Source organism: Oenanthe melanoleuca, unplaced genomic scaffold (genome assembly GCF_029582105.1).
Source record: "Oenanthe melanoleuca isolate GR-GAL-2019-014 unplaced genomic scaffold, OMel1.0 S136, whole genome shotgun sequence".
In the NCBI taxonomy this organism is placed as follows: Eukaryota; Metazoa; Chordata; class Aves; order Passeriformes; family Muscicapidae; genus Oenanthe; species Oenanthe melanoleuca.
In genome coordinates, this window is record NW_026612785.1 from 3,427 (window position 1) to 30,972 (window position 27,546).

The 27,546-nt window shown below is 52.9% G+C and overlaps 2 protein-coding genes across 2 annotated transcripts; one reads left to right on the top strand and one right to left on the bottom strand.

Moving 5' to 3' along the window:
• The first annotated feature begins 8,887 nt into the window (after window positions 1-8,887).
• Window positions 8,888-22,224, top strand: LOC130266666 (cullin-9-like). Its single transcript, XM_056515942.1, is given in 23 exon segments — window positions 8,888-9,050; window positions 11,761-11,885; window positions 12,329-12,511; window positions 12,845-13,002; window positions 13,277-13,487; window positions 13,581-13,746; window positions 13,869-14,014; window positions 14,193-14,310; window positions 14,664-14,860; window positions 14,939-15,198; window positions 15,276-15,639; window positions 15,927-16,067; window positions 17,617-17,781; window positions 17,899-18,042; window positions 18,044-18,063; window positions 18,199-18,292; window positions 18,482-18,556; window positions 19,047-19,157; window positions 20,478-20,595; window positions 20,940-20,990; window positions 20,993-21,072; window positions 21,254-21,345; window positions 21,720-22,224. Coding segments are annotated over 23 exon segments (3,378 nt in total). The 3' UTR covers window positions 21,916-22,224.
• A 2,321-nt stretch (window positions 22,225-24,545) lies between these two features.
• LOC130266667 (serine/threonine-protein kinase pim-1-like) lies at window positions 24,546-27,066 on the bottom strand. Its single transcript, XM_056515944.1, is given in 7 exon segments — window positions 24,546-24,695; window positions 24,878-24,970; window positions 24,972-25,099; window positions 25,376-25,552; window positions 25,792-26,161; window positions 26,395-26,445; window positions 26,554-27,066. Coding segments are annotated over 7 exon segments (1,482 nt in total).
• Window positions 27,067-27,546: the final 480 nt, after the last annotated feature.

The following is a 27,546-nucleotide window of genomic DNA, read 5'->3' on the forward strand; positions in this document are numbered from 1 at the left end:
AATCAAGCCGCGGACCAAGCAGCCAAAATAGCTGCCCAAACATCAGAGAGACCAGCCAAAATTTTTAGTATGGATAGTGTACCATCAAATAGAAACAAGAGCCAGTATATAGTGAAAAAAGAATTAAAGGAAATGAAAAGCTAGGGTTACACCAGGGGAAGCAAGGGGAATGGCTAACAGCAGATGGAAGAAAGTATCTCAATAAAGCTCTAGCTTGGGAATGTTAGCCGAAATACATGAATTAACCCATTGGGGAGTTCAAGGCATTTGCGATCATTTCCTAAGGGACCATATTTGCATAGGGGTATACAGCTTAGCAAAAGCAGTCACTGAAAATGTCTGTTGTGTCAAAAGGCCAACCAAAAACAAATGAGGAAACCAACACCAGGAGGTAAGGAGTTAGCACTGCGACCATTCCAGAGTGTGCAAATCGACTTTACAGAAATGCCCCCAGCACAAGGATATAAATACCTACTAGTTATAGTAGACCACCTAACACATTGGGTGGAGGCATTCCCCACAAGGACGCTACGGGATCATAAATAACATCGATTCGGATCGAGGAACCCATTTCACTAGCCAAATTTTACAAAATATAATCGAGGCGTTAGGCATCAAATGGCAATTACATACCCCGTGGCATCCCCAAAGCTCAGGGAGAGTTGAGAGGATGAATAAAACCCTCAAAAATGTATTGACTAAATTAATTATGGAAACAGGATGAATTGGATAAAATGTCTCCCGTTGGCCCTACTCAGGGTTCGAACCCGACCTAGATCACATCTAGGGGCCTCACCTTACGAAATGATGTTTGGACTCCCTTTCCTTCTTACTCCCTACAGCACTGGAGAGTACCTAGAAGGGGAAGCAGCTGTCAAAAATTATCTAGGAACTATTAGCAACACATTAGCGGATTGCAAAGAAAAGGGTATCTTCCTCAAGCCTCTTCCTTAGACACTGATATACATCATATAAACCCTGGGGATTGGGTTTAATAAAATCGTGGAACAATGTCCATTAACCCTAAATTCGAAGGTCCTTTTCAGGTCTTGCTTACAACCCACACGGCTGTCAGAACCCAAGAGAAAGGCTGGACTCATATTTCCCGAGTAAAAGGACCACTGCCACCCCATCTCCGGATTAAACCCCTCAGTACCATCAAACTCACCCTTTGACTGGACTGTTTCCGGCAACCCAAAGACTCTTAAGGTTACCCTAAAGAAAAAAACCTAAGACTGGATAAATAAACTGTAGTGTCAAAGTTTTTTTCAAGGAAGTTAATTGTTAATAGTTGTCAAAAGTATTTGTAAGTAGCTGCCCTACTTCACCCTTCTCCTCTTCAAAATAGTTCTAAGTTGTTAAATGTTATTGAAAATTGTTGTTAGAGTTGGAAGTTAAATAAGTTAATACAAGTTATTAAAAGCTGTGTCAGCCAGTTACAAATATCAATAAGTAAGGTTTCAGAATTCTCTCACAGGGCATCTCCCAATAAAGCTTCCAAACTAGATGAAAAGGGGAAAAGGTGAGAGAGAGACTCTATCCGTCAAATTCAACGCCCAGGAGGCAAGGCCAGGCGAGCCCCAAGTGGATAAATCAAGAAACATGGGTCGTACTGGACTCCTGGGAGGGCTATTCATAGTCCTGATGATAAATGGGATTGTTGATGGTGCATGCTCTAAATGTTATGATCCCATATATGACGGAGAAGTCCTGCAGTCCCTCATCAGGTCCACACCCACGTTAACCCCACCTGTTTTGATATCTCTCAGCTGACAACTTGCCAGGAAGATAAAAAGACTTATTGGATTGCACGAAACACAGCCACTTTTAGGCAACGCTTGACTGGGGAATGCCCTGTCAGAGAATGGTTTTGTCTGGAAGGACTAGAAAATCCTGAAGGGGTTGCAGATTTCATTAAAGAGAAACCCTTAGCCTCAAAACAAACTGAAATAGATGACCTCCCTCATAAGAACCTCTTTATCGACCTAATGGAAAAGATCAGTCACGAGCTAAATATTACAAATTGTTGGATAGTGGCAGCACCCAAATGGCTGACATCTGGCCTTGGGAAGGAACTAGTCTGGCACCAATAGATATATTACAGTGGAAACAAATGAAACAAGAACCTCCTCCTAAAGAAGCAGAATGAAGAATGGAACAATGGGAGTTAAAATCCAAGGTAGTAGGGGAAGAAAGTATCAAAAGAACTGGGAAAAGATACAACACCTTTGTAGGGACTATGCCTTGTAAAAGGTATCTAGTAGAGAGAGAAACCAAAACAGAGTGGGTCTCAAGGGAACCTGATGTTTATTGGGCAATAAGAAGGAAAGAGACCAAATGTATTTATCATGAGGGGTATAGACTACTTGAATGTACCGGTCAGGAAATAAATCCCTTTTGGGGAATCAGGGCCATCTCTAAATACTGGGAACATCCCCTTAATACACAAACTATGCATTGGAGAGCTCCCCAGCACTTATTTTGGATTTGTGGAAACAAGGCCTACACTCAACTGCCTGGGATTGGACGGGTAGCTGACGGTGGGGATCATAAAACCGGCTTCTTTTACTTGAACGAGAATCTGGAAACATCTGGGAGTACCACTGTATGACAAATTAGGAAAAAACACCCGAAAACGATGGATGATTGTCAATCTAAGCAGTACCAGAAGTGGAAAGGAAAAATCTGGACCCCAGAAGAAATTATAAGAAACTTATGGACCAGCTACCTGGGCTTAAGACGGGTCTTGGGGTTACCGTACCCCAATTTACATGCTTAACAGAATCATCTGATTACAAGCAGTCCTGGAAGTAATCTCAAATACGAGCGCCCTAGCCCTGGACCATATAAGTGATCAATTAGCCCAAACAAGGGCCGTAGTGTACCAGGTCCAACTGGCCGTAGACTATCTGTTGGCTAACGAAGGGGAATCTGTGGAAAATTCAACACTTCTGAGTGCTGCCTCGAAATTGACGACAAAAGTGAGGTAATCCGAAATATTTCAAAAGAAGTACGAAAAGTTGCGTACGTGGGCACTCAAGAATGGAAGCCCCTCTTCAGAAACTTCCCAGTGCCACCATTACCGGAAGTTGTTGCTAAAGAGAAAATTCACGAAAGTAGTCAACCAACACTGAACACCAGTCCACAGATCACCTCAACTAACAAGCTCAACTACTGCAATGTACCCTGTGTAACTGTTTAGTCACCACAATCTGAGGAGCAGCTGAAAAGAGTAACTTCCCCCAGACCAACGAGCCACCACGGACTTCCGGACGTGCCCGTGAGGTGGGAACTCCCAACTCTGCCTTCGGACAGAATGCGCGGGAACCTCCTTCCCAGCATTGAGACTAAGCAGCAGCAGAGCAGGCGTAGGGCCTCCCTGCAACCCCCCATTAATAAAAGAGCTGCTACTTAATAAAGGCCTCGGCCCTGCTTTATTTATAACACTTATCTTACAGGGATTCAATGGAACCTTAAACAGTACTAAATTTGATGGAAATCACTGTACAACCTTATATACACAGCGTTATACACATTTTTGCAAACTTATACGTAGGGGTGAATTCCTTTCCCACAAGAACAGAGTGTACACAGAGAGCCAGGGGCCACTGCAGCAAAGCCCAGCAGTGACGCACAGACGGACAGAGACACACACAAACCCACACACACCCACACACACACTCGTGCACATCCGTGCTACGCAGACACCCACCCACGCACAGTCTGCACCAATGCACACACGCCTACAAGCACAAGAGCTGTTGTACTCAGAGAGCTCATGCACACTGCTACGTGCAGTGTCATTAACAGAGAAGAAATCTCCCTCCCAGTGCACATGGGTTCGGGGCAGTTTTCTAGTTTTGGGAGAAATCAAAGCCATGCACTGATGCTCCTAATTAAAGGTAGAAGTCAGACTCCAGGGCTTCCCACAGAGCCAGAGCCAGCGAACACACAGGGCTGGGAAAGGCGTGCCGGGAGCTGCGGAGAACTTTGGTTGTGTTTCCAGGCCAATCCCGCCCCGGACCTGGACCCGTTCCAGGGCTGTTCCTCATCTCCGGCTTTCCCCTCACACAGCCCGGGGGCCCTGAGAGCGCGGGCCGAGGATGCTGGCAGGGTGCACAGCCCGCCCCTCGCTGCCATTGGCTGATTCTGCCGTCACTCCTCCAACTCGCGCGCTGATTGGGCAGAGCGGGGACAAGCCCGGCCCCGGGTCCAAAGGTGCCATTGTGGCAGCGCCTGTGCGGGCCCGGGAGCGGCGGCAGCGGCCGGAGCCCGGTGAGGCGGCGGCGGAGCTCGGAGGCGGCCCCAGCGCAGGTGGGAGCCGCGCTTGGTTCTGCGGGGATTCGGGGCTCGCTGGGCGGAGGGGGCGGCAGGAGGCTCTGGCGGGTTCGTTGTGCTGTGCCCGGCCTGTATTCCCGCTGGGCTGAGGGCGCTGCGGGAGCGGCTGCCCGCGGTCTCCTTCCCGGTGGGGCCTCGGCAGGAGCCACTGCCGGAGCAGCGCTGGCTTGTCCCTGTTCCTGTGGATAGGTCAGAGGTGGCTGTTCCGTCCTCGGGATCCTGCGCTGTGTTCTCTTGGAAGTCCGCCGCCGCCGCCGCCGCCGCCGCCGCCGCCGCCGCCTCACCCGGCTCCGGCCGCTGCCGCCGCTCCCGGGCCCGCACAGACTCTTTACCAATGGCGGCTTTGCTGCCCGAGGGCTGCTCTTGCGGCTGCCCCGGGGCGGGCTTGTCCTGCTTTTGCCCAATCAACGTGCGAGAGACAGGAGTGACGACAGAATCAGCCAATCGCAGCGAGGGGCGGGCTCTGCACACGGCACGAGCTCCCCCTCCCTTTCCCCGAGTCTCCGCCATTTCTCGGAAACCTCGCCTGAGGAGCGGCTCCCGCGCTGGGCCCGGCCCGGGCATCGGGCCAAGGAACCGCTGCTGCCCTGAACCGGCGGGAGCTCGGGGTGAGCAGGAGCTGAGGGCGGTGGGAGCTGGGGATGAGTCCGGGATGGAGCCGGGACCCACGTGGAGCCCCGGCAGGAGCCCGAGGCGGGCAAGGGATGTTTGAGAGAGGCCCGGGGCTGTGCGGGAAAATTCACGTGGCCCGAGGTTTGTGTGCACAAAGGAGACAGAGGAGTCCTGTAAAAGTGACTTTATTAATGAACAAAGGGAGAGACTATGGGCATTTGTCATGCGGTCACTAAAACGCAGTCTCCTTTTTATCCTCATTTTCCCGGCTGCATCTCCCCCTCTCTTTCCCCACTGGCTGAGGTACTTGGAAGGTTCAGACTTCCCGATCCGACTGTTGCATGTCCCTTTTAATATGCACCCCCCACTACGATATTAATGTTACTGCTTTCACTCCGTCCTCTTCCTTCCTCAAGAACTGTCTTTACAATCTTTTACTTACTATTTACTCAATCTCTTTTTTTGGATCCTCTTTGGTTTTGGGATTATTCTCAGTGCCCTCACTCCCTGTCCTTTTGTATCCATTTCTGGATCAGGAGGCCTGGCTGCCACCTGCATCCCCTTGCTCAGCTGCTGAATGAGCTGCACTCAGCAAGGTGTCGTGCATGGGAAAAAGATGAGAGTTGCTGCAGCACATCAGAGGAGGAACAGCATTCGTTTTTGGTCATGGTCAGCCAGGGAATCATGAAAGCATGTCCCATTCCCATCGTTTCTACATTTGGACTGGCATATGAGTCCCTTTCTTATTTCCGTTTTTCTCTCTTTCATCACTTCACATTTATAATCTATTTGCAAACAGCAGTTTCAGTCATTTAATTTTCCACAAAGGTTGCCTTCTTCCTTGGCATGGTTGGGTCAGCAGGAAGGTCAGGAGCTCAATCTGTCTGATTGGTTATTATTTCGAGGAGGGCTTGTAATCCTGTAATTCAAATGATAATGGATATTTTGCCCCAGCAGTGTTAATTTGCATTTCCAAAGCTCTTCTCCTGGTTGCCTGAAACCAGCTTCTGTTCCAGAGCTGCCATTGGATGATTCACACGTGGCCCCCTTCTAATCTACTTTTTACTTCATATTTTAGTGTTCAAAAGTCAAGGCATTACTTGATTCTTGCCAGGATGTGCGACAGAAATAATTTTATCCACACATAGCCTGGGTGGGCAGAGAACATCATTCCATGGCACGTGAGTTTTACTAGATTTTTTCATAAGTTTCATACAGCTGAACCCATTGAAATCCACTGGTTAAATATTCAACGCTTCTAAGTTGGGTAGTTCTTAGTATTTGGTTTCCTATTGGACCCAGATTTCTTCTCTGATGGTAATTAGGGCCCCTCTCCTGGATTTCCTTCTCAGCGTTTTCCAGGCCAGGTGTCTCTACCTATTCCTTGGGGCAGTCTCTAAAATGGGTGTTCCTTGATGTTTGCTAATGGTCCTTGATGTTTTGTTGATGGTTGTTGCCTTTGAGGTGATCTTCCGGGCTATTCCCAGTCTGTTGAGATGTTAAACTCATCTCTGTTGAGTGGTGAAACATCCCTTAAAAAACCCTTTAAAATTTCTTACCCCAGTGCAAAGGCAAACCAAGCCAGAGAAAGGAAATGAGACCTCAAAAAATTAGAAGTTGGTATATTTTCCAGCAATCAAATCCCAGGCAGCCCAGTGTGTGAGTGTAATTGAGAGCCAGAGTGGAATTGTGCTGTTGTGTTCCCCAGCAGCTGTGGCAGTGCAGGCACAGAAAGCAGCAAGGATTGGCCCCAGTGGCTGGAGATGCCAAAGGAGGGTGCCCAGGCAGAGGATTTGAGCAGAGGATGTGTGGGCAGGCCCAGGGGCTTCCCCCGCTGTGGAGCCCTGGCTGCTGCTGCGTTGCCTTCAGTGCAGGCTCAGTGGGGCCTCCCATGCTGGTGCTGCAGCCGGGAAGTGCAAATCTGCGGGGCTTGAGAGCCCCTGAGCCCAGGGTGAGGGGTCCCCCCGTGCTGAGCTGTGCTGGGGCTGTTTCTGTGCTCAGGGACACTTGGGATGGGCCACAGCACTTGGCCACCAGTGGTGCTTCTCTGCACTCTTCAGGCAGGACCCGATGTCCTGTTGGATGTTGGGAACAGCAAAGTGCCAAGGCAGGCTCTGTGCCAGCCCAGCTTCCTGTGAGAGAGATTTCATAGGAGACAGAATTGTGGCCACAAACTGTTTGAAATATACATCCCTTATCTGCACCCCCCACTAGGTGGAGAATTTCCAGGATAAGGAATTCCAAACAGCAATCCCAAGGGATATCACTGAATATCTGCCCTGGGTCTGGCTCTTATTCTTGCCAAAGCCAATGGCAAAAGCTGTACCCATGGCATCTTTATTTCTATCACCAGCTCTCAAAGGAGTTTCTTAATTCCCACATTCATTCATTATAGCTGACCTGAGCTCTGGGGGTGCCAGGGCTTGTGGAGGTCCCATTGTATTCCTAAAGCAGCCACAACCCCCGGAAGATCTTTCCTGTACAATGAGTTCCCCATCTGAGTCTGTTGCTTCCACATTCCCTTATCTTGGAAATACTTGTTCTAGAAATACCTTAGTAAGTAGTCCAGTGGTTGCTGAAGAGGTCAGAATTGCTTTTGCCACCCTGTTTGATGCAGTGCTGTCACCAGCAGATATTTGAGCCTTCCTGCTCAGGGCATTTCAGTGCCAGGCTCTTCCAAGCACACACAGCTCCGCCGGTTGAGCTGACCATTCGGGCGGTAACCTGCACTTGCTCTAATTCCCTTTGCTTAATCAGAGCGTGTCTTGGAACTCTTTTCCCTTCTCCTGCCCTTGCAGACCCATCCATGAACACATTTTGTCCCTCAGGCCAGGGAATGTCTCCTCAATCTCTCCCAGCCTGGCTCTGGAGCTCTGTCACTGGAATGCAGCCATGGGGGCAGCGCCAAGGCCGGGCCCCCCGCGCTGTCGTGGCGGGAGCGGCTGCAGTGGGGACCGAGTGCGGGCGGGAGCGGCCGAGAGCCCAGCGCTGCCCCAGCCCGAGCTGCCCCAGCTCCATCCCTGCCCCTGCGCTGGGATGCTGTGGGTTTGGGGGGAAGAGGGAGCTGGCAGTGGGTGCTGGGCCTGGGGGCAGCAGGAGAAGGGAAGGAGAAGCAGGGTTGACGAGTAAAATGGTCAAACGCTGCACATTGGAGGAGAAGGTGGGATTGTGCAGGAGGAAGAGGTAGAATAGTAGGAGCAAGAGGAGTGTGAGGAAGAGTAGGGACACAGGAGGAGCAGGAGCAGAAACAGGAAGCAGCACAAGGTTCCACCCCTCCCTGTATCTTCAGCCTCTCCCCCAGCCCCAAGAGCGATGCCCTCCCCACATGGAGCAGGTGAGAGGGGAGGGGGATCCAAGATTTTCACAGGGATGAATCTTGGTGTTTTGGAGGTTTATTTAGAAGAAGGTTTGTGCTTTGGTTTTTTACAGGGTCTGAATCTTTGTATTTTTTGGGTCGTGGGGGGTTCCGAATTTTGCTGAATTTTTGCTGTTTTGATTTATGTCTTGAACATCTGGAGGATTTTCAGTTGGGGCCTTGGTTGTTAGGAGCTTCTTGCAGGCACAGCATGTCCAGTGATTTCCTGAGATGAACATGGGCAAGGAGGAACGCCCAGCCCAAGGCCCTCTACTCTTGTTTTTTCCCAAACCAAGGTTTGTCATTCCTAAGGCGTTGGCAGATGGAGGAGGAGGAAGAGCTCCAGAGATCCCTCATGAGGAGGGGCTGCAAACCCAGCCCAGGGACCTGTAAAGAGGAAAGACCCTCCCTGAGCCGGGAAGGCGGCCAGAGATCCAGGCAGAGCTCAGAGCTGGTGGAGAAGCCTCATGGAGGGGAGAAGACCCACAAGTGCTTGGAATGTGGGAAGGGTTTCAGATTCAGCTGCAGGCTGATCCAGCACCAGAGGATCCACACTGGGGAGAAGCCCTACGAGTGTGAGGAATGTGGGAAGAGATTGGCACAATATCTGATCTGATGCGGCACAAGGTGATCCACACGGGGGAACGGCCCTACACCTGCTGGGAATGTGGGAAGAGATTTGCGGACAGATCCAATCTGAGAAAACACCGGCGCATCCACACTGGGGAGAGACCCTATGAGTGTCGTGAGTGTGGGAAGAGGTTCAGACCAGCTCTGAATGCCACAAACACGAGCAGATTCACAGAGAGGAGAGGCCCTTCTGCTGCCCCGACTGCGGGAAGGCTTTCAAGCAAAACTCCACCCTCAGTGCCCACCGGCGCATCCACACTGGGCAGAGGCCCTACGAGTGTCCTGAGTGTGGGAAGAGCTTCTCCAGGAGCTCTCACTTGACCCAACACCAACGGAGGCTCCACTAAGGGATGCCCTGTGAGTGCCCCGAGTGTGGGAAGAGCTTCGTGCTCTTCTTGAGCTCCATCATGGGAGGATCGGTTTTGGATGATCCCCAGTGACCTCCGTTGGGCAGAGCCCTGCTGACCCATGGCCCTGGTGATGTGTGTTGGGAGGACACCTGGCTGGGGGGCTCTGCATCATCCTGTCTCCCTGTGGGCACCTGCATGAACTCAGGGGCATGAACATCCACTGGGACGCAAACCAACATTGGGAATTCCTTGGGGAGAATGGATTTGTTGACTTTCAACCCCAGAAAATCTTCTGTGTTCAATCCTAGTTTCTGGTGGCACCCAGGAATACTAAATGGTCTCGGAGGTCTTTTCCCATGTGGTGATTTGTAACGATTTCCTGAAAGTTTTCACCTGCTGAGACCTGGGCAGTCTCCTTTGTATCTCACAAGAGCCAGTCAGTGTGGGATTTTTAATATTGACACATTGTTACACCACTAAGCAAGTGTATTCCTCTTTGTGAAACACACGTGTAAAGACAAAAGGCCCCGGGAAAGTTCTCTTTCCGTTCTGGCCTCTCACAAAGTAACACCAGCCCAGGCCCCCTCCACACGGCCGGGCCAGGCAGGGGCAGGCAGGCTCTGACTCAGAGCTCAGGAAGCTGCCGGGCCCCGTTTTCAAGCAGGGGCCCCGATATCCAGGGAAAGGAAAGGAAAGGCCCGTTGCTGACATCCCTGCCCCCGGCACGGCCGCGGCTCGGCAGAACCCTGCCCTGCCCCGGCCCGGAGCGGCTCCGAACGGCCGGACCCGCCCCGCTGCCCCCGCGGCCTGGGGGAAAAACAACTGAGCCCTGTTCTGGCAAGGCCCCCACAGCCTTGTCTGCTGGGCAGGGTGGAGGAAGAACCCCCGGCCCGCGGCTGGGATTGAGTGCAGCGGGTGCTGGAGAACAGCCATGAAACCAGAAACTCATCATCGCTTCTCTGACTAAACCCTACAGTCCTCACCCAGCCCCCAGCGTGGCCTTGAAAGACTCTTCATTGTAAATAACTCCGACCGCCCCACCTGGAAAAAATCACAAAACCCTCTGCTGCCCGGGCAAGATATTAACTCTTTCAATGCCCAGAATAAAACATTACAAATACTTTATTGTCTCTGAAATTTAAAAAAAGAAAAAAAAAAAAAAAAAAGAAAAAAAAGACCAAACACAAACCAACAAAAAACAAAAACGAAATAGTAATACACACAGAAACAATATGAAAACACTGAAATCAAGCTAAAAGAAAAGTCAAATCCTAAATAAAGAAAGAGGAACATTCATGAACTAAAATTTCTCTTTTTTTAAACTATGGAGAAAAAACTCTTGTTTCCCTATAGCATATACAAATATTCTGAAATGAGTATGGCTGTTCTAACTGTAAATATAAACAAAAGCTTTAATATGAGACAAATGTTAAAATTGGTGTAATCCTCTAAGTTTAAATAATAAAAAAGCCACAGTTGTTTCCCCCCAAAGAAGAAAAAGAAAAAACCCTAATTTCTCAAAACTAAAATAAGTTTTTGTTTAAACTGATATAATTCTTAAAGTGTCCATCATAAGTTAATACAGTCCTCAGTAAAGGTTATGAGGAAAACTGTTACTTTGAAAAAAGGGTTTTAGAAAGTAATCAGATTTCCATTTTCCCGGGCAGCTAATCACTGTAACATCAAAACCAAAAGAAAACTTTTTTATAAAGAAGTCTTCATAGACTGAAAAAAGTCTCCTCCTTCAAGTTAATTAGTAAAAAACTTTTTTAAAGGTGGTAAACTAACTGACTTGTTTTTTGTACGTTTTTTGTATTAATAAAAGTAGTCTAAAGTTTTTATTCTGCGGTTTTTTTCTTAGTTTCTAGTAATAAAACTTCTCTTTATACCATTTAAAGTTGAGCCTGTTGTTTGTCTTCCTCTTACATCTCATAACAAAAAAAACTCAAATTCATAAAGTGAAACCACTACATCAAATCTCAGTGATTCCAGGATTTTGATTTCCTGTTGCCCAAGGGTGTCTTCCACAGCCAAATGCTGATGAACTGGGGCAAAGACCAAGATTTTGGAGACAGTGAGGTGCAAACCCCTCCAAAAAAGGTTCTTTCCTCCCTCCTAAGCATGAGGATCCTCAGTTCACAGAGACACATGTTGCAGTGTGCTTCTTGTTAATGGTATGTTCTGTTATTGCCCAAGTTAATGGTTTAGTCCAAAGTTATACCCTCCATCCCACCGTGTCAATCTGTCCTGAATTACCTGTCAATCCTGCTTTGTTCCAACCCCCTGCTTGGAATTCCCCTTTGGAAATCCCCTAAAACTTGATGTCTCATTAGTCCACATGACCCAGTTTTCCCCCCTACCTCCCTCATTGGACAGTGCCTTTGTGAACCCTATCCTTTATCCCTCCTCAGAATTTCTCCAATTCGCTAAGTGTGCGGAGGCTGCCCATGGAGGCACACTGAGCCTGAGGTTGACCCTTGGTAGGTGGGAAGGAGGGGAAGAACAAGGAGGTGCTGGCCAGGACTGCAAAGACGGTGGTAGAGGAGTCAAGAGGCCTGAGGGGAATCTCGCAGTGCTGGCGTGGTGTGGTGCAGCAGCAGGTAGAGCTTGGAGGGCCGATTGGGAGGGTGTGGGACCATCCCTGGGTGGTTGGAGCAGGGAGTGGGGTCTGGCAGTGCCCTGGGATGATGGGGAGGGCACAGAGGTGTACCTGGCCTCCGCAGAGCCCAGAGTGACACAGGGACAGCCCTGCTGCGCTTGCCACCCTGACCTGGCTCAGCTATCAGCCAGGCCCTGTGCCCAGGCTGATGCTGCAGGCCAACAGATGGGTCCAGTGGCGAGCTGTTATTTCCTGCTGGGCTGCTGCTGTGTCTCCGTAGTGTCCCACAGCCCCTGCCCAGCCCTCAGAGCTGAGCTGCCACCCTGGCAGCCCTGCAGCAGCCCCAGGGACCCGGGCAGTTGGTGCTGGCAGGGCAGGGCAGGGTTGGGGCTGTTCCGAGGGGCTCGTCTTGCTGCGGGCTCAGCCCTCGCGCCGCTCCCACAGGTTCAGTGGTTCCTGGAGGCGGCGGGGCAGGCGCCGGACCTTGCGGAGCGCTACTGCCGGCTGTACCAGCGCCTGCGCGGGGCCACGGAGGAGCTCTTTGGGCAGCAGGCTGCCTTTGTGCTGGCCCTGGGCCAGGGCTTTGCGGGGGCTTTGCTGCAGCTCTCCTTCCTGACTGCCCTGCACGTGAGTCGAGGGAGCACGGCCCCGGTGCTGTGGCCCTGGGGAGTCACCCTAGCCCATGGCACTGGGGCAGGCTCTGGGTTGGAGTGTCCTGTTCCCCCCGAGCCACTGAGCCCTGCCCTGGCACCTGGGATGGTGCCCAGCTCAGGTGCGTGGTGCTCATCCCAGCGTGGGCCCGGCCCTGGCACACTCCTGCCTTGGGCTGGTGCCTGGGCACCCTCAGCCCCTGCCCAGGAGTGCCAGAGTTCCCCAGCTGCTCCCTGCAGGGACATTGCCTCATCCCGGCCCTGTGGGCACCTGGTGAGTCCTGTCTGCAGCCAGCCCTGTCCCTTGCAGGTGAGTGAGCAGTTTGCCCGCTACCTTGACGTGCAGATTCAGGAGCTCCGCAGGGCTGCAGGCAGCACTGGGCCTCTGGAGCGGCTGCAACAGTTCTTGGAGCCCTTTGCCATCTTCAGTGGCCTGGAGTTTGCCCACACCTTTGAACACTTCTACAGGTGAGGTTGCTGTGTCTCCCCAGAGCCAGGGGCTTGGTGCAGCATGGCCTGGTGTGCTGGGGGAGCCTGGCCCGATGTGTAAGTGGTGCTCCCGTTTTCCTTTTACGGGCTCATGGAGTGTGGAGGGCCCATGACTGCTGCCAGCATGTGGAATCACATTCCCTGCTGGGGACAGGGAGGGAGGCCAGGCTCGGAGCTGGAGTTGTCTCCTGGCGGGTGGCTGATGGCCACATGGCTTGGGCCTAGCCCTGACTGAAGCTGGTGGTCATGGCAGGCACTACCTGGGGGACCGGCTGCTGACGCAAGGGCCATCTTGGCTGGAAGGAGGCATTGTGGAGCAGATCGGACTGTGCTTCCCCAGCCGCTTTCCCCAAGATATGCTGAGCAACTTGGCCCAGTCAGAGGAGCTCCAGCGGCAGTTCTGCCTCTTCCAGCTGCAGGAGCAGGATAAGCGGCTACTGGAGCTGGACATGGGCCTGGACGAGGTGAGAGGGATGTTGGCGTGGGGAGGCTGGAGGGGATTTCCTCACAGCTATCCTGGAGCCTGACCTGAGCTGCCCTCGTGCTCCTGTGTCCAGGTGCTGGGACCAGCTGCCATGGCAGATGTGCCAGAGGTGAAGGTGCTGGCTCTGTCCCCCCGCTGCTGGCCCGTTTCCCCACTCTGTTACATGGATAACCCTGGGAGGTTTTTCCCGGCGGTGCTGAGCTCCCCGCTGGATGAGTTTGCTGACTTCTGCCGGCAGAGTGAGTGCTGTGGCTGGGGGTGTGCCCAGACCCCCCAGGGCAGCTCAGCCACAAGTGATGGCAAGCTTGGAGTGCCTGGCAGGGCTGGTCCCGATCCCTGGCACTGTCCCTGTCCTTGGCAGGACAAAGCCAGCTTGGCTGGGAGTGCACGAAGCCCCGTCGGCTGCAGTGGACGTGGCTGGGCCACGCCGAGCTGCAGTTCGGAGACTGTGTTCTGCACGTGTCCACGCTGCAGATGTACATCCTGCTGTGCTTCAACAGCGCCCAGGTAGGGGCTGGGGCCACCGTGGGGCCAGGAAAGCTGTGGAGGCTGGAGCATGGCAGGGCCATGTCCTCCCTTCCCTTCTAGTGGGGTCTCCAGCAGCATTTGGGGCACAGGAGCCCAGTGTCAGGCCAGGCCTGTGGCCAGTGAGTCTTGGCCATTGCCCTCCCACCCTGTGCTGCAGGAGGTGGCTGTGGAGGCCCTGCTGCAGGCTACGGGGCTCCCTGCTGACCTGGTGCACCACTCGCTGACACCACTGACCCACGGCCAGGGCGTCCTGGTGGGGAGCTGCACTCCAGGGGGTGAGTGCGGGGCTGGGGCACCCAGGGGAGGGGCTGGCCTGAACCCCGAGGGGTGCTGGGCTTGGGGGTGCACGAGCTCATAGGGCTGTGAGGGGGCTGTGTTGGTGCTTAGGCACAGGTGGGTGTGATGCGTGGGGGTGGGGTTCGGGGCCATGCACAGGCCATGGGTCAGCGTGGGTGGTTGGGTCTTGGGGCTGTGTGTGGCCTCGGGCAGGGGACAGGGCTGGTGTGGGCAGCAGTGCTGGCAGTGGCAGGAGGCCCAGCTTGGGTCCCCCAGGCACACAGGTGTGTCCTGGGGCTCCTTCAGGCCCAGCTCAAGGCTTGGCTGAGCCTGGCTTGGGTGCTGGCTCCAGGTGTGCTGCGGCTGAACCAGGCAGCCCTGGCCCAGAGCTCCGGTCGTCAGCTGAGGCTGCTGCCCCAGCAGAGGTACCTGCGCACAGAGAGGGCCGAGGTGAGTGCCCTGGAGAAGAAGAGGAACGTCCTGTGCTGCCTCATCACCCGCATCCTCAAGGTGGAGAAGCAGCTGCACATTGACAACCTGGTGTTCAGGGTACGAGGGTGTTGCAGAGGGGCACAGGGGCTGCCTGGGGGCTGCAGCCACTGCACTGGGGCTCCCTTGCTGCCCTAGGTGATGGATGCCTGTCAGAAGGGCGAGCTGGGGCCAGGGATGCAGTTCCTGAGCTTCTGCTGCCACAGCGTGGACGTGCTGTCCTGCATCCTGCACCTGCTGAGCCAGGGCTACCTCTGGCGCCAGGAGGGGAGGCCTCATGTCTTGGAGTACATCTCTGCTGAATCCACAGCACCTCTTGGCGGCCAAGCACAGATGACTTTCCAGTGCAGGCCAGCCCAAGCGTCTCTGGAGGAGGAGAGCAGAGACAGCCTGCATAGGTAGGGGTGCATGTCACCAGGTGTGGAGGGGTGTGCATCTCCACCTTGTGTGAACATGACCCATTTCTCCATGTCAGGCGGAATCCTGACACAGACAGGGCGGAAGAATATCTCATGGCAATGCTACAGGTGCCAATGGGGCACACACTCAGTCCAGAGGAGGCCAAGCTGCTCATGAACCGGACAGTACAGCAGGTCCAGGATACTCTGAGCATACCTGATGATGTTGCTCAGCACCTCCTCATGCACTGTCGGTGGAACGTGGATTTCCTGATCCAGTGCTATGTGGAGAACCTTGAGGCCCTGCTCATCTCCTCAGGGCTGCAAGTGCAGGATGTCCAGCCTCCCCCAAGCCCTGGAACCCACTGCCCAGTCTGTGTGAACCAGCTGTGTCCCACTGAGAAGCCACCAACCCTTTGCTGCATGCACTACTGTTGCAAGGTGGAGGTCCTGGGACCTTTGGTTCCTGCTACTTGACAGGGAGTTGGTGCTCTACTTGGAGCAGCTGTTCTTTGTCTGAAGGGATTTTTCAGAGCTTTTTCAGAGCTCTTTTCTCAGCTCACTTTTTTGTTGTGATCCTTCACTCCCTGGTTTGTCTATTCACACTTTTGTGCTTTGGAGTACTTACCCATGATTTGTGTGGTTTTATGCACTGTCTGCTGTGGGGAGGGCTTGCAGGGTCACATAGCCCTGTTTAGGTCTGATCTCTCCTCTTGTGCCCTTGACAGCCCTGTTGGAGGGAATATCTCACAACTCGCATTGAGCAGAACATGATTGTCAACTGCACCTGTCCCATATCCGAGTGCCGTGCTCAGCCAACAACAGCCTTCATCTACTCCATCGTGTCCTCCCAGGAGATTATAGCCAAGGTGAAGTAGGAGGCGTGGTTGCTGGGTGTCTAAGCTCTTTTCTTACATTTTGGTCAGCACTATCAGATGATTTTGTTGCTGCTTTCCCCCTTCCTGTTACTGAGATTGGCAGCGTGATAATGGTCGCCAGCCAGATTTTGTCTGTTGTCTCTGAATATGGTCAATACCAGCTGTTCAGGAAAGCATAACATCAAGAAAAGAGCACAGAGGTCTTTCCTCTAAATATATATCTAGCAAGCAACATTTCAGGGACATCATAACTTCAGGACTACATGAGAGCCATGGTAGCAGCTCATGACAAATATCCTTTCCTAGTGTGCTGGAAGCAATGAAATAATAATAATTAAAATAAACATCAAGGCCAAATGAAAATGTGAGCAATTTCATTTTACTGCTGCATCAATGACCCCTATGTCCTTTTTCTTCCATCAGTCTCTGGCTTTGAGCAGTTCAGATTTTTGTTATGATGGCAGGAATTACCACATTAGGCTTAATCTTCACTCTAAGTCTGTGTGAGTCTACAGGCTTCTCTAAACCAGGTTTTCTGAGCTCTCCTTACCTCAGTGCTTGGTCATCAGGTTACAGCAGTAGCTGCTTGTTCTAAAGCATAAGCTGCTTTTCTGTTCTTTCAGTTTTTAGAGCTGAATGCCCTCCGCACCTAATGGCAGAGCTGTAGCTGTCACATGACAGACTCTTTTTGTTAATTGCTGGGCAGAAGAATCCCTTTTCCACTGCTCTGTTTCACAGGTGTATCTTTTGTCTTGTTTTTTATAGGAAGTGTTTGGAGGATTAGTGCATATATCTGGACAGTTAGTCCTTACTGCCTTTGTAAATCCCATAGTCACACCTGTCTGAAAGCAGGATTTAGTAGCCTATTGCTTTGACTCTTTTATAAAAAGAAATATTTCAGATGGACATAAATAGCAGCTGATTTTAACAAGTTGCTCTGATGCTCTCACTGAAATGTTATGTTTTCCTTTTGATCAGTAAGTGGTGTAGCTGGAGTGTTAATGTCTGATGCAGAGTCACACATACATACAGTCATTTTGGGTTGCAATAATCTGTAGAGTTTCTGGTCCAATTCTGAGCTCAAAATAACTAGATTATTATATGAAGATCTAATGCTGGAATTCTATTTAAACAACAAAACTGGTTGTTGGGGTTGGGTTTTGGGTTTTTTTTCAATGTTAAGTGAAACATGGGACTAGTTTGGGCAGAGAGGTTTTTAGTCTATAGGCTTGGGTGTATTCAAAATCCAACTGGACACAGTCCCAAGCAATCCTGCTTTAAGGTGGAGAGGTTGGACCAGATTTTATTTCCAAAAATTCCTTCCAACCTCAGCAGTTCTGTGAAATTAAACAGCTTCCAGATACGACATGGGGGGGATAGAAAAATGAACACAAAGGGAATGAAAGGGTAAACTGACTGAGTTCTGTTTTGTTGTGTGCAGCTGTTTGGTGGGATGGATAACCCAGAGCACCAGACCCTGCTTTTAAGGCCTAACCATGCAGCTTCTCAGGCTTAAATATCTCCTGGCTTCTCATTACAGTATGAAAAAGCCCTCCTCAGACGCTACGTTGAGTGTTGCTCCAACCTGACATGGTGCACCAACCCTCAGGGTTGTGATCAGATCCTCTTTAAGGATGGACTTGGTTATGGAGCAGCCTGTTCCAAGTGCTCCTGGATATCCTGCTTCAACTGCAACTTCCCAGAGGTGAGGCTGAGCTGGATCACAGGCTGTACTATTTTAGGTTTGGCACACACCCTTCTGCTTTTGTGTGGTTTTCTTTTGTTTTTCTCTCTCTCAGGATTGTCTTTTCCTCTCTCTCAGGCCCATTATCCTGCCAGCTGCAGCCACATGTCTCGGTGGGTGGATGATGGTGGATACTATGAGGGAATGACAAGTGAAGCCCAAAGCAAACATCTGGCTAAGCTCATTTCAAAGCACTGCCCAAACTGCCAGGCTCAGATAGAGAAAAAACGAGGGGTGCTTGCAGTAAGTATACAGTTTTGTTTGCTGCTGTGTTTGTGACTGGGTGACACAGTCCCTGGCTGTGGTGCAGGGGAGTGCTGTCAGGAGCTGTCTGACAGCAAGTGGCTGTCAGGACTGATTCCCATTGTCCTTCTGCAGTATGACATGTGCAAAGTGTAACCACGGCTTCTGCTGGCGCTGCCTCAAGCCCTGGAGGCCGAATCACAAGGATTATTACAACTGCTCTGCTATGGTGAGTGGTTTGCTGTATCTCCTTGGTTCATGCTCATGTTCAGAGGCTCCTGTAGCCTCTCAGAGATGGTAAGGATTCCACTTGGGCCCTTTACTCTGGACTTTGTGAATTTGCCAGTAATACTGGCATTTCCAGGAAACCCTGGTACTTGAGGGAGATTGCTACAAGTTCCTGTACCTTTCCTTTCAGGTGAGTAAAGCAGCTTGGCAGGAGAAGCGTTTCCAAGATTACAATGAGAGATGCACCTTTCATCATCATGCAAGGGTGAGGTCTCCTCCTTCCTTTGCAGATGCTGACTGCTGCTCAGCTCTGGTGAGCAGGGCACTTGCTGTTGTGTCAGTGTCTTCTCTGCTTAGAAGCAGGCTTCACATCCAGGTGGGGATCACTGGATGATCATTTTGCCCTGGCTCTGACATGAAGGAGTAGTCCTTGGCTGCTTTCTTTTAACCAGTCTTTTGTAGAAACCGAGCACCTGACTCGTGGTGTTCAGGGGCTCAGAGTGGTGTAGGAGTTGGAAGCAATGGTGACTGAAGACTGAGCCCTGCTCAGAGCTGAGGTGCTGTAAAAGGTTGAAGTGATGGCACAGTAGAAATGTTATAGTTGGATGCATTAAATGCTCTGCTGCTGCCTGCATCTTCTGAGATGGCACTTCAGAATGCTTAGCAATTATTTGTGTGGAGGGTGCTGTTTTTTCAATCTTGTGGAGCTTGACAGTGACACTGACTTTTTTTCTCTCCTCCTTTGGTTATTGCAGGAATTTGCCACAAGTCTGAGGAACAGCATTTCTTCCATCAGAGAGATACCAAAAATAAGGAACTTGACCTTTGTTCTTGATGCCTGCAAAGTGCTAGAACAGGCACGGAAGGTGAGGCTGGATAATATAGTCTTGCTGAGATTTAGACTTAATTCTGTTGGTGTGTGTCATGCCTTTCTTAAAGTGAGGGGACATCAACCTTGTTCTTTTCCAAACAAGAGGAGATGGAAAAGGCTTGAGGGGAGGAGCAGCATCAGGACAGGGGAAGAACTCATGTCTGCCCTTCCCTATTTTGAGTCTGAGTTGAGCTCTGTTTGCAGTGTTCCTTACAGTCAAGTCATAGGATTTGGAGCTCAGCTCAAGCTGACACCATGGAATCAACACAAAGTCTGTATTAAGGGTTTTCATCCACTGGGTTTGGTCCATTCCTATTAGAAATGCCTCAGTGAAGGCACTTTGAAAGCTCTCCTGATTCTGTGTTAAAGTCAGGAAGTTCCTCTTGATGCTCATGTTATGATTTTCTTTTCCTAATTTTATTTCACAAACTGTAGATATTTTGGAAGTAGTGAGTTACCTACTGCATGTCCTCACAGTCACATTAAAAAGAATTTGTAGTGCAGCCAATGTGTGTGTGCAGTAAACCTGTGACACCTTAGGCCTGTAATACCTGCTCCGTCCTGAAACATTGGCAGGAGGTGGGAATTGTCTTTGCCATACTGACTTTGCATATACACCTTGGTTTTGCAGGTAGGCTTGATTTTGAGAGAGGTATGTGGGACAAAGGTGCCTGACCCTATTATGTCTTCTCACTGTGTTAGCCCCTGAGTTTCCTTGGGTACACATTACTGTTGCTTGTTGCTGCAGATACTGAATTTTCTGACATGAAAATGTCCATTTCTTTAAATGGAAACAGGATCTCATTCTCTTCTGGGTGCCTATATGGCTTTAGGGGTCATTAATTCATAACTGGAGTTTGCCACTTGTTGAAATGCCTTTGTTGTGGGCTCTTGGTGCTGTAAAGCACCATGCCTGCTTCCCTTTGGGCTCCATTCTCTTAGTTCACTGCCACTTTTGTTCAGCCTGGGCTGGCCAGCGTTGCCTAGTCCTGTGTGCTGGTGGGTTTGATGCTGCCCACTGGTCAGTCACATTTGTTATGCATTTACAGTCTGTGTTCTTGTAGCGGTTTGCAGGTAGGAACAATCAGTTATTTTTAGAGTTCAATATAAAATAATTGCACATTCATTTCCAATCCTGCCTGTAGCTCTAGTAAGCCTGGCACTGCTGTCACTTGTCATAATGGGTCACTGGGCTATGCCCACAGGCCAGAGGACACTGATAATAATGAGGCCTGGAAGGGTTTGATGCTGCTCCCTTCTTGCCCACTCTGAAGCTGAAGGAGGGTGCTTAACAATATGATCTATACTTTTCCAGGTGCTGGCCTACTCCTGTGTATACAGCTACTATAACCAGGATACTGAGAGCATGGATATTGTGGAACAGCAAACTGAGAGCCTGGAGCTGCTCACTAATGCTCTGCAGATCCTTCTGGGTAAGTCCTGTAGCCTCTTGGGAGTTGTGACTAGCATTTCCAGCTGTAGTGAAAGAGCAGCAGCTCTGTAGAGGGGCAATAGTATATATATCAACACCCAGCTAGCCTCACTTCTCCCAGTCCATTTTTGCCTTCTTGATGTCATTTCTGAGGAAGTCCACTGGAGCAGTTTGGCTGCCATTGGAGATTGATGCAGTAAAAAGCAACACGTTCTGTTCTGAAAGAGGGATGCATGCGCACAGGAGATCTAAGCAGCTATGGCTGGCTTCACAATCAGAGCCAAGGACTTGGTCTCTGCTCAAGAGTGTGGGATGCAGCATGACTTTGTTGGCCTTGAATTGCAGAGGAAACCCTGCTGTAGTACCAGGATTTGGCCACCTCTCTTCAGCTCCTGAAGCAGAGCACTTACACGTGGGTTTGGAGTTGGTGCGGCAGATCAAGGAGCGTCTCTTTGCAATTCTCTGGCACTCCACACAGGTGAAGGCCACATGGCTGCTCCTGGCTTGTCTTCCTCTGGTCTGATTTGATTGTGGGCAAACTAAAGGGCTTGATCAGCTGAGGGGATAGACTCAAGATTGTGTGTGTGCAGGGTAGGGGTTTGCACCCCAAAGTACATACTGTTTCTCTGTCTCTTTTGGCTGTTCTTTCCTGCTAATAGGATTTCCATGTTGGGCTCCAGGCTTCAGGAGATGCTGTCCAGAGAAAGTTGAAACTTGCAAATGTGCCTGCTTCAGCCCTTGCATGTACAGGGTGAGTTTTCTTAGTGGGGTAACGAGGAGGTGAGTGAGTACCGACAAAATCAGGTGAGCAGAGTTTTCTCCTGTGCTCACTGACGTACAAGAGTGAATGACAGACACTGATTATTTGCATCCTGTTTTGTGGTTTGAGGTAGCAATTTAAGTGATATAGAGGTGTAGGGAAACCAGCAAAACCTCTCCTTGTATGCAGCTATGATCAAGAAAGCTCTATCACTGGCAGACTCAGTTATGGAAGTTACTCTACCTGGACTCCCTTGAGTTTCTTAGGGTGAAGATGCTGAGACAATGACAGTGGGGTGTTGTGGGGCTAGGTGGTGACTCATGCTCACAGCAGAGGCTCTGCTCTTATGCTCTCCTTCTCAACAGGCAAAAACGTATCATCCTGTGTGACTCCCTCAACACAGATGAAGGTGACAAGGAGGTTGAAGATGAGGAGTATGATCCACAGTGGCAGGAAGACTATGATGATGATGATGATGACCTTGATGAAGACAACTTTATGATTGATAATGATTCAGATTGTGATTCCTACTTTGATGATAATGATAGCTATCGTAGCTAACACTAGAAATGTTCTGTCTCCCAGTCAGCCACCTTGGACCTCTGGCTCTACTTTGTGTCAACCAGTTTGTGTTAATGTTTTTCCTGAAAGGCAGGGAGGAGCTCTCAGATGGAAAAAAACATTTCCTCTGAGAGGTTTCTTGCTCAGTGACTCTCGAATATGCAGGAACATGCTCTGGGCAGCTGGTCTGTGTTACTGTGGCCACGTCTCTGAGAAAGACATCTCCTTGCCTTTTTTGCTTGTCTCCAGTTCTGCCTGTAGGTATTTAATTGTATTAGCAAGTCACAGCCCACGTGCAGAGTGAGGACCACTTCCACCTGTTAAAGGGATGCTCCTTGTCCTTGGTGTGCTCTCCCCAAGGGATGGGCACAAGGGATGGTGGCACAAGTCCCAGCACAGCCCTGTCTAGCAATGGCCACTGTCTAGAAATGCTGTAAAAAGATGCATTTACACTCAAGTTAAAGCCTCCCAGCTGGAGCTGGTGGGATGCTCTCCAGCTGTAGATGGATGTGGTTCGGTTCCTCTGGTTGAGAGGGGCTGCATTTTTGCCCTTTGTTGGAGTTTTCTTCTCTGTTACAAAGCAGGAAGGGCTACTATGAGTAACACAAGTTTGCAGGATTATTTAAGTTTATATGCACACACATATATTTTATATATATATGTATGTATGCGCAGAGGTTGTTCAGATAATACTGTATCTTTTCAAAAAAAGAATGAAAACCCTGAGGAACAAGGGTTGAAAAAAAGTTCTGTTTAAAAAAATAAACAGTTTTCTTCTAGCACAAGCCGCCTTCTTGTCTGTGGGGAACAGGGGAGTAGAGGGAGAGCAGGATAACTTCAACTGAGGATGTGACCTGGATATGCTTATCCCACAAGTAATTTGTAAAAATAGTGTGGGTTTGGAATCCTCAAGCAGGCGCCACAGTCTCCCTGCAAAGTGGCTTTTCCTTCCTGGGCAGTTCAGGGAACAGTGAGAGGTATGGGGAGGGCTGGGAAAGAGGGCAGGGTACCACGCCATGCAGCGTGCTGGGTGTGGTATATCTGGGACCAGGTGCAAGACAAGATGCCTGCATGTTGATGGATTTGGTAAACTCTGCTGCCAGTAAAAGGGATATGACAAACAAAGAACTCCTACACTGCCATGTTAAAATGGGGTCTTGCAGAACATTGAGTTGTTTTCCCTGGGTATATTGATCAATTGCAGGGAAGGGAGAAGGATGACAAATTTGGGCAGCCCTTGAGCCGAAATGGCATTTTGCCGCTTCTGATTTCCTCCCAGCTATTGCAGTGGGTTGACAGCTCCATCACTGCAAGCCACTCCCTTTCGCAAGGCACACGCAGACCTTGCTGGAAGCTCAGGATTCCTGAAGGGGCTGCTGCAGTTGGCAACAGGAGCCGTGCTTGAATTCTGCACATTGCTTAAGCCCCCATCCCATACGGCACCAAGTGGCTGAGGAAGGAGAGAAAAAGATTTCCGTGGAAGAAGGGAGGCCAAAAGCTTGGAAAAGGATGAAAGAAACGCTCCGATGATGATGATAATGACAAGAAAAAGATTTTATTTTTGACAGCAAGTGAACACCCGCCGCCACACTCCAGCCCTCCCAGACTGGCAGGCCGAGCGGTGCCCTTTCCATGGCATGAGGTGCTGGTAGCCTGGGGAGAGAAACCAGAAAGCCACGGTCAGTGGCAGCAGGCTCCTGTCCCCCGTGTCCTACCACGGCCTGTGCGTGGGCCGAGCTGCTGCCTGTGCTCAGAGCCCAAACCTCCCGACCCATGCTCTCAGATTTAGAGGAGAGCAGCATGGCAGGCCATGCTGCACCTCTTCTGCTTAAGCACGGCACAGCAACCTCCCCAGCAGCTGCAAGAGCGAGATTCTCCGTGTGCCCGCTGCCCCCTGCCCCAAGCCCTTCCGCCCCACCTGTGCTGCGGAGCCGGATACCCACCTCTGGAGACCTGCTGCGGGGAGAGGAGCTGATCCCACACGAGGTCCTCGTCCTTCCTGAAAGGGATGTCCCCGCACACCGTGGCCCCCCGGGGTAGCGCCGGCACTGGACGGGCTCCACGGACGGTGCCGGCGCTTCCTCATGCGGTCTGGGCACCGGGTGCAATCTTCCTGGACAAAACAAAGAAGAATTGCATGAAAGTCAATTCCAAACAAGACCTGGAAATAAGAAAAAGCGCCAAACGGTGATAACACCGTTTCACGGGCCTGGGGAGGGTGTGACCGCTCCATGCGAGAATGAAACCTCACATGGAGGAAAAACCCCACCCTTCCCGCCCGTAAGCCCATCCCTTCCTCAAGGGCCTGCAAAGCAGAGCAGCCGGGGCCTGGCTCCAGAACCCGTCCCCCTCCGCCGTTCCCATCCACACGGATGGATGCTTTTGTCAGGCTGGCTGCCCCCACCCCAGCCCGTGCCAGCCAGAGCTGGCAGAAGCTCTCAGAGAGGCCAGGAGCCGGCTCCCTTTCCACAACACCCGTCCCCTGTCCCGCCAAAAAGCAGCTGGGCGGGCGGCGGAGACATCGATATTCCCCATTGCCGCCGAGCGGGGAACGTGCGGCGCGTGGCCAGGCCGAGCCCTGCCGTGCCTGGAAGCACGAGCGTCCCCCCGCCCCTGCGCCGGCTGGGGACTCATCTTGATTTCGTCGGGGTGCAGAGCGTGTCCTCCGGGAAGGGGCCGCAACCAAAGCCCATCGGCTTCGCTCCGCCAGCGGCCAGCTCGAGGATGGCGTTCTCCGGCTCCGCATCGTGCTCCACAAGAACACGCCAGCTGTGCCTCGGCTTGCGGGGACGTCACGATGCCATTGAGCTGCAGGGGGATGTTTCCCCTTTTCCAGTCCGTGGCAACTTCACCGCCCTGTGCCACGACTTCTCCAATAGGACGGGGAGCCCTGAGCCGCTCCCTCCACCACTCGCCGGGGACCCGCGGAAGCATCTCCTGGGCCGCGCTCTCTGCTCCGTGCCGCAGCCGCAGGGAAACGCTCTGGAGATTTCTCTGAGCGCCACGAAGACGCGAGCAGCTGGTACTTGCTGGGCTCCTGGATCCTACTGTGCAGAGGGATGGATCTCTGCTGTCTCCTGGGCCAGGTGGGGCTTCTGCAGCCAAGAATGTTCTAGGACGTCTTCCAGGCATGGCCTGTCTGCAGGGTCCATAGATAAACACCACCTGATGAGGTGCTGGCACTCTGCAGAGAGAAACCAGAAACCGCTGGTCAGCTCCTGGCCACGCTCCCCCAGACTCCACGGTGCCCACGCCACACTAGGAGTGCTCGGAGCTGCACCCAAAGCCTCCCATCCAAGCTCCCTTTTAGAGGAGAGCAGCAAAGAGGCACACGTGCTGCCTCTTCCAGCTAAGCCCAGGAGATCAACCTCCTCCCTAGCTGCAAGAGCAGCACGCTGATGTGCCAGCTGCCCACTCCCAAAGCCCTTCTTGCTGCCGTGCCTTGAAGGCACATCCCCACCTTGAGACACCCGGGGCGGGAAGAAGAGCTGGCCCCGAACGATGTCCTCTCTCGTTGTGAAAGGAAGGTGCCCGCACACCAGGTGATAGAGCAGGATGCCCAGGGACCAGATGGTGGCTGGCTGGCCGTGGTAGCAGCCGAAGAGGATCCACTCCGGCGGGTAGTACTCGCGCGTTCCTATGGGACACGGGCACAGCTCATCAGGCCGATGCTGCTCCCTCCCTCCCTCCCAGCCAGCTCCACAAGAGCCAGCCCCTGCCCTGCCGAAAAGCAGCTTGGCTGCAGCCGGCTGAAGAGGGATCCTCCCCCTCCCTTCCTCCCTCCCTCCCTCCCTCCGTCGCTCCCTCCGTCTTCCCCCTGTGCAAGCAAAGGGGAGAAGCTCTGCTGCCCCGGCTGGGCCCCGGCTTTGGGCTCACCTGCCATCCAGGTGTAGAAGGTGTCCTGGAGGATCGTGCCACAGCCGAAATCGATGAGCTTCGCGTCGCCGGTGGCCAGGTCGACGAGGACGTTCTCGGCCTTGATGTCGCGGTGCAGGACACCGCGGCTGGTGCAGTGCTGCACGGCCTGCAGCACCTGGCGGAACAGCCCCCGCGCCACGGGCTCTGGCAGGGACCCGCCCGCGTCCAGCAGGTCCCACAGGTCGCGGCAGCGCTCCGGACGCTCCATGACCAGCGCGAAGCCGTCGGGCAGCTCGAACCAGTCCAGGAGGTGTACGACGCCGCGGAAGCCAGGGCACGACACCATCGAGAGCAGCACCAGCTCCAGGGGCACAAGGGCGCCGTCGTGCTGCGGGGGATCCGCGACGCCGTCAGCGGGGCCGATGCCGCGCCGCGCCTTCGGCACCCCCTGCCCGGCCCCGCCGCAGCTCGCCACTGCCCGGCCCGGGACGCTGCGCGGCCCCCGCTCCCTCCACGCTCGCTCCCCTCGCAGCGTCCCGGCTGCCACCCACCCTGCCGGGCCCGGCCTTCGTCCCGCCCGGCACGCCCCGCCGCCTGCTGCCGCTGGCCCCGCTCACTCACCAGCCGCGCCCACTCCCAGATGCGATCGCGGGGCACTCGCTTGATGGCCACCTGCAAGCCAAAGCGAGCGGCGGGCTCAGCTCGCCGCCCGCCGCCCGCCGTCCCCCTCCCCGCTGCCCGCCGTCTCCCTCCCCGCTGCCAGCCGGCCCCGTCTCTTACCGGGGCGCCGTCGGCGAGCCGGGTCCCGGCGTAAACGCTGCCGCAGCCGCCGCTCCCCAGCAGCGGGCCCTCCCGGTAGAGCTGCTCCAGGGGAGGCTTCTCCGCCCGTGCGGCTGGCGCGGCGCTCTCGGCATTCTGCCCGGGGCAGCCGTCCGCCCCGGGCGCTGCTGCTTCCCGAGCCGCCCTGGGCTCCGGCGGCTCGGGGCCGGCGGCCGAGCTGACGGGCGGCGGGGCTCGCACCGGAGAAGCTGCCGGCGACGGGGCGGGAGCCGGGCGGCTGCGAGGCGGCTGCGGGCGGAGCTGCGGGAGGGGCCTCGTTCGGGGCCGGGGCCGGGCCAGGGACCGCGCCAGGCGGAGCCAAAAGACGGCGCTGCTCCAGCACCACCACCAGCAGAGCGCGGCGCTCTGCCAGAGGCTCTTCAAAAGGCGCCGCACCCAGAATGGACGGAGCCCCGCGGAGGCGGCACAGCGGCGGGCCCGTCTCGCCCACGGGCGCCTTGCGAGACGCGGCATGAGCCGGGCTGGAAGAGGCGGAACACGGACCGGACGCGACGGGAGTAGAGGGAGTGTGGAAGGGACAAGGGGACGGAGAACGAGCGGGAAATCGAGCGGAAAACCGATCGACACAGGCGCTGCTGCTGCTGCTGCTGCTGCTGCTGCTGCTGCTGCTGCTGCTGCTGCTGAGCCGCCGGAGCGCGCGGCCGTTCTTCTGTGGCTTCCGCAGAAGAACCCAACGGAGGAGCCGCCGCGCGCCCCGCGGAACGCAACGAACAAAGAGAAATTAAAACCGAAGCGACTTCCTATTAGAGAAAGAAGCAAATAAAGCAATGCAGGAATAAAGAAGACTGTTGGTTTGTGTCTTTTTCTTTGGGTGAGGCGAAGCATTTGGTGGGGAAGGATCGCCTCTTCTGACAGTTTTGCCGGTGTGGACAGGAGCGGAGCATTGAAATTTCAAGTAGAAAAGAGAAATTGTGTCAGTATCGTCATCTCTTT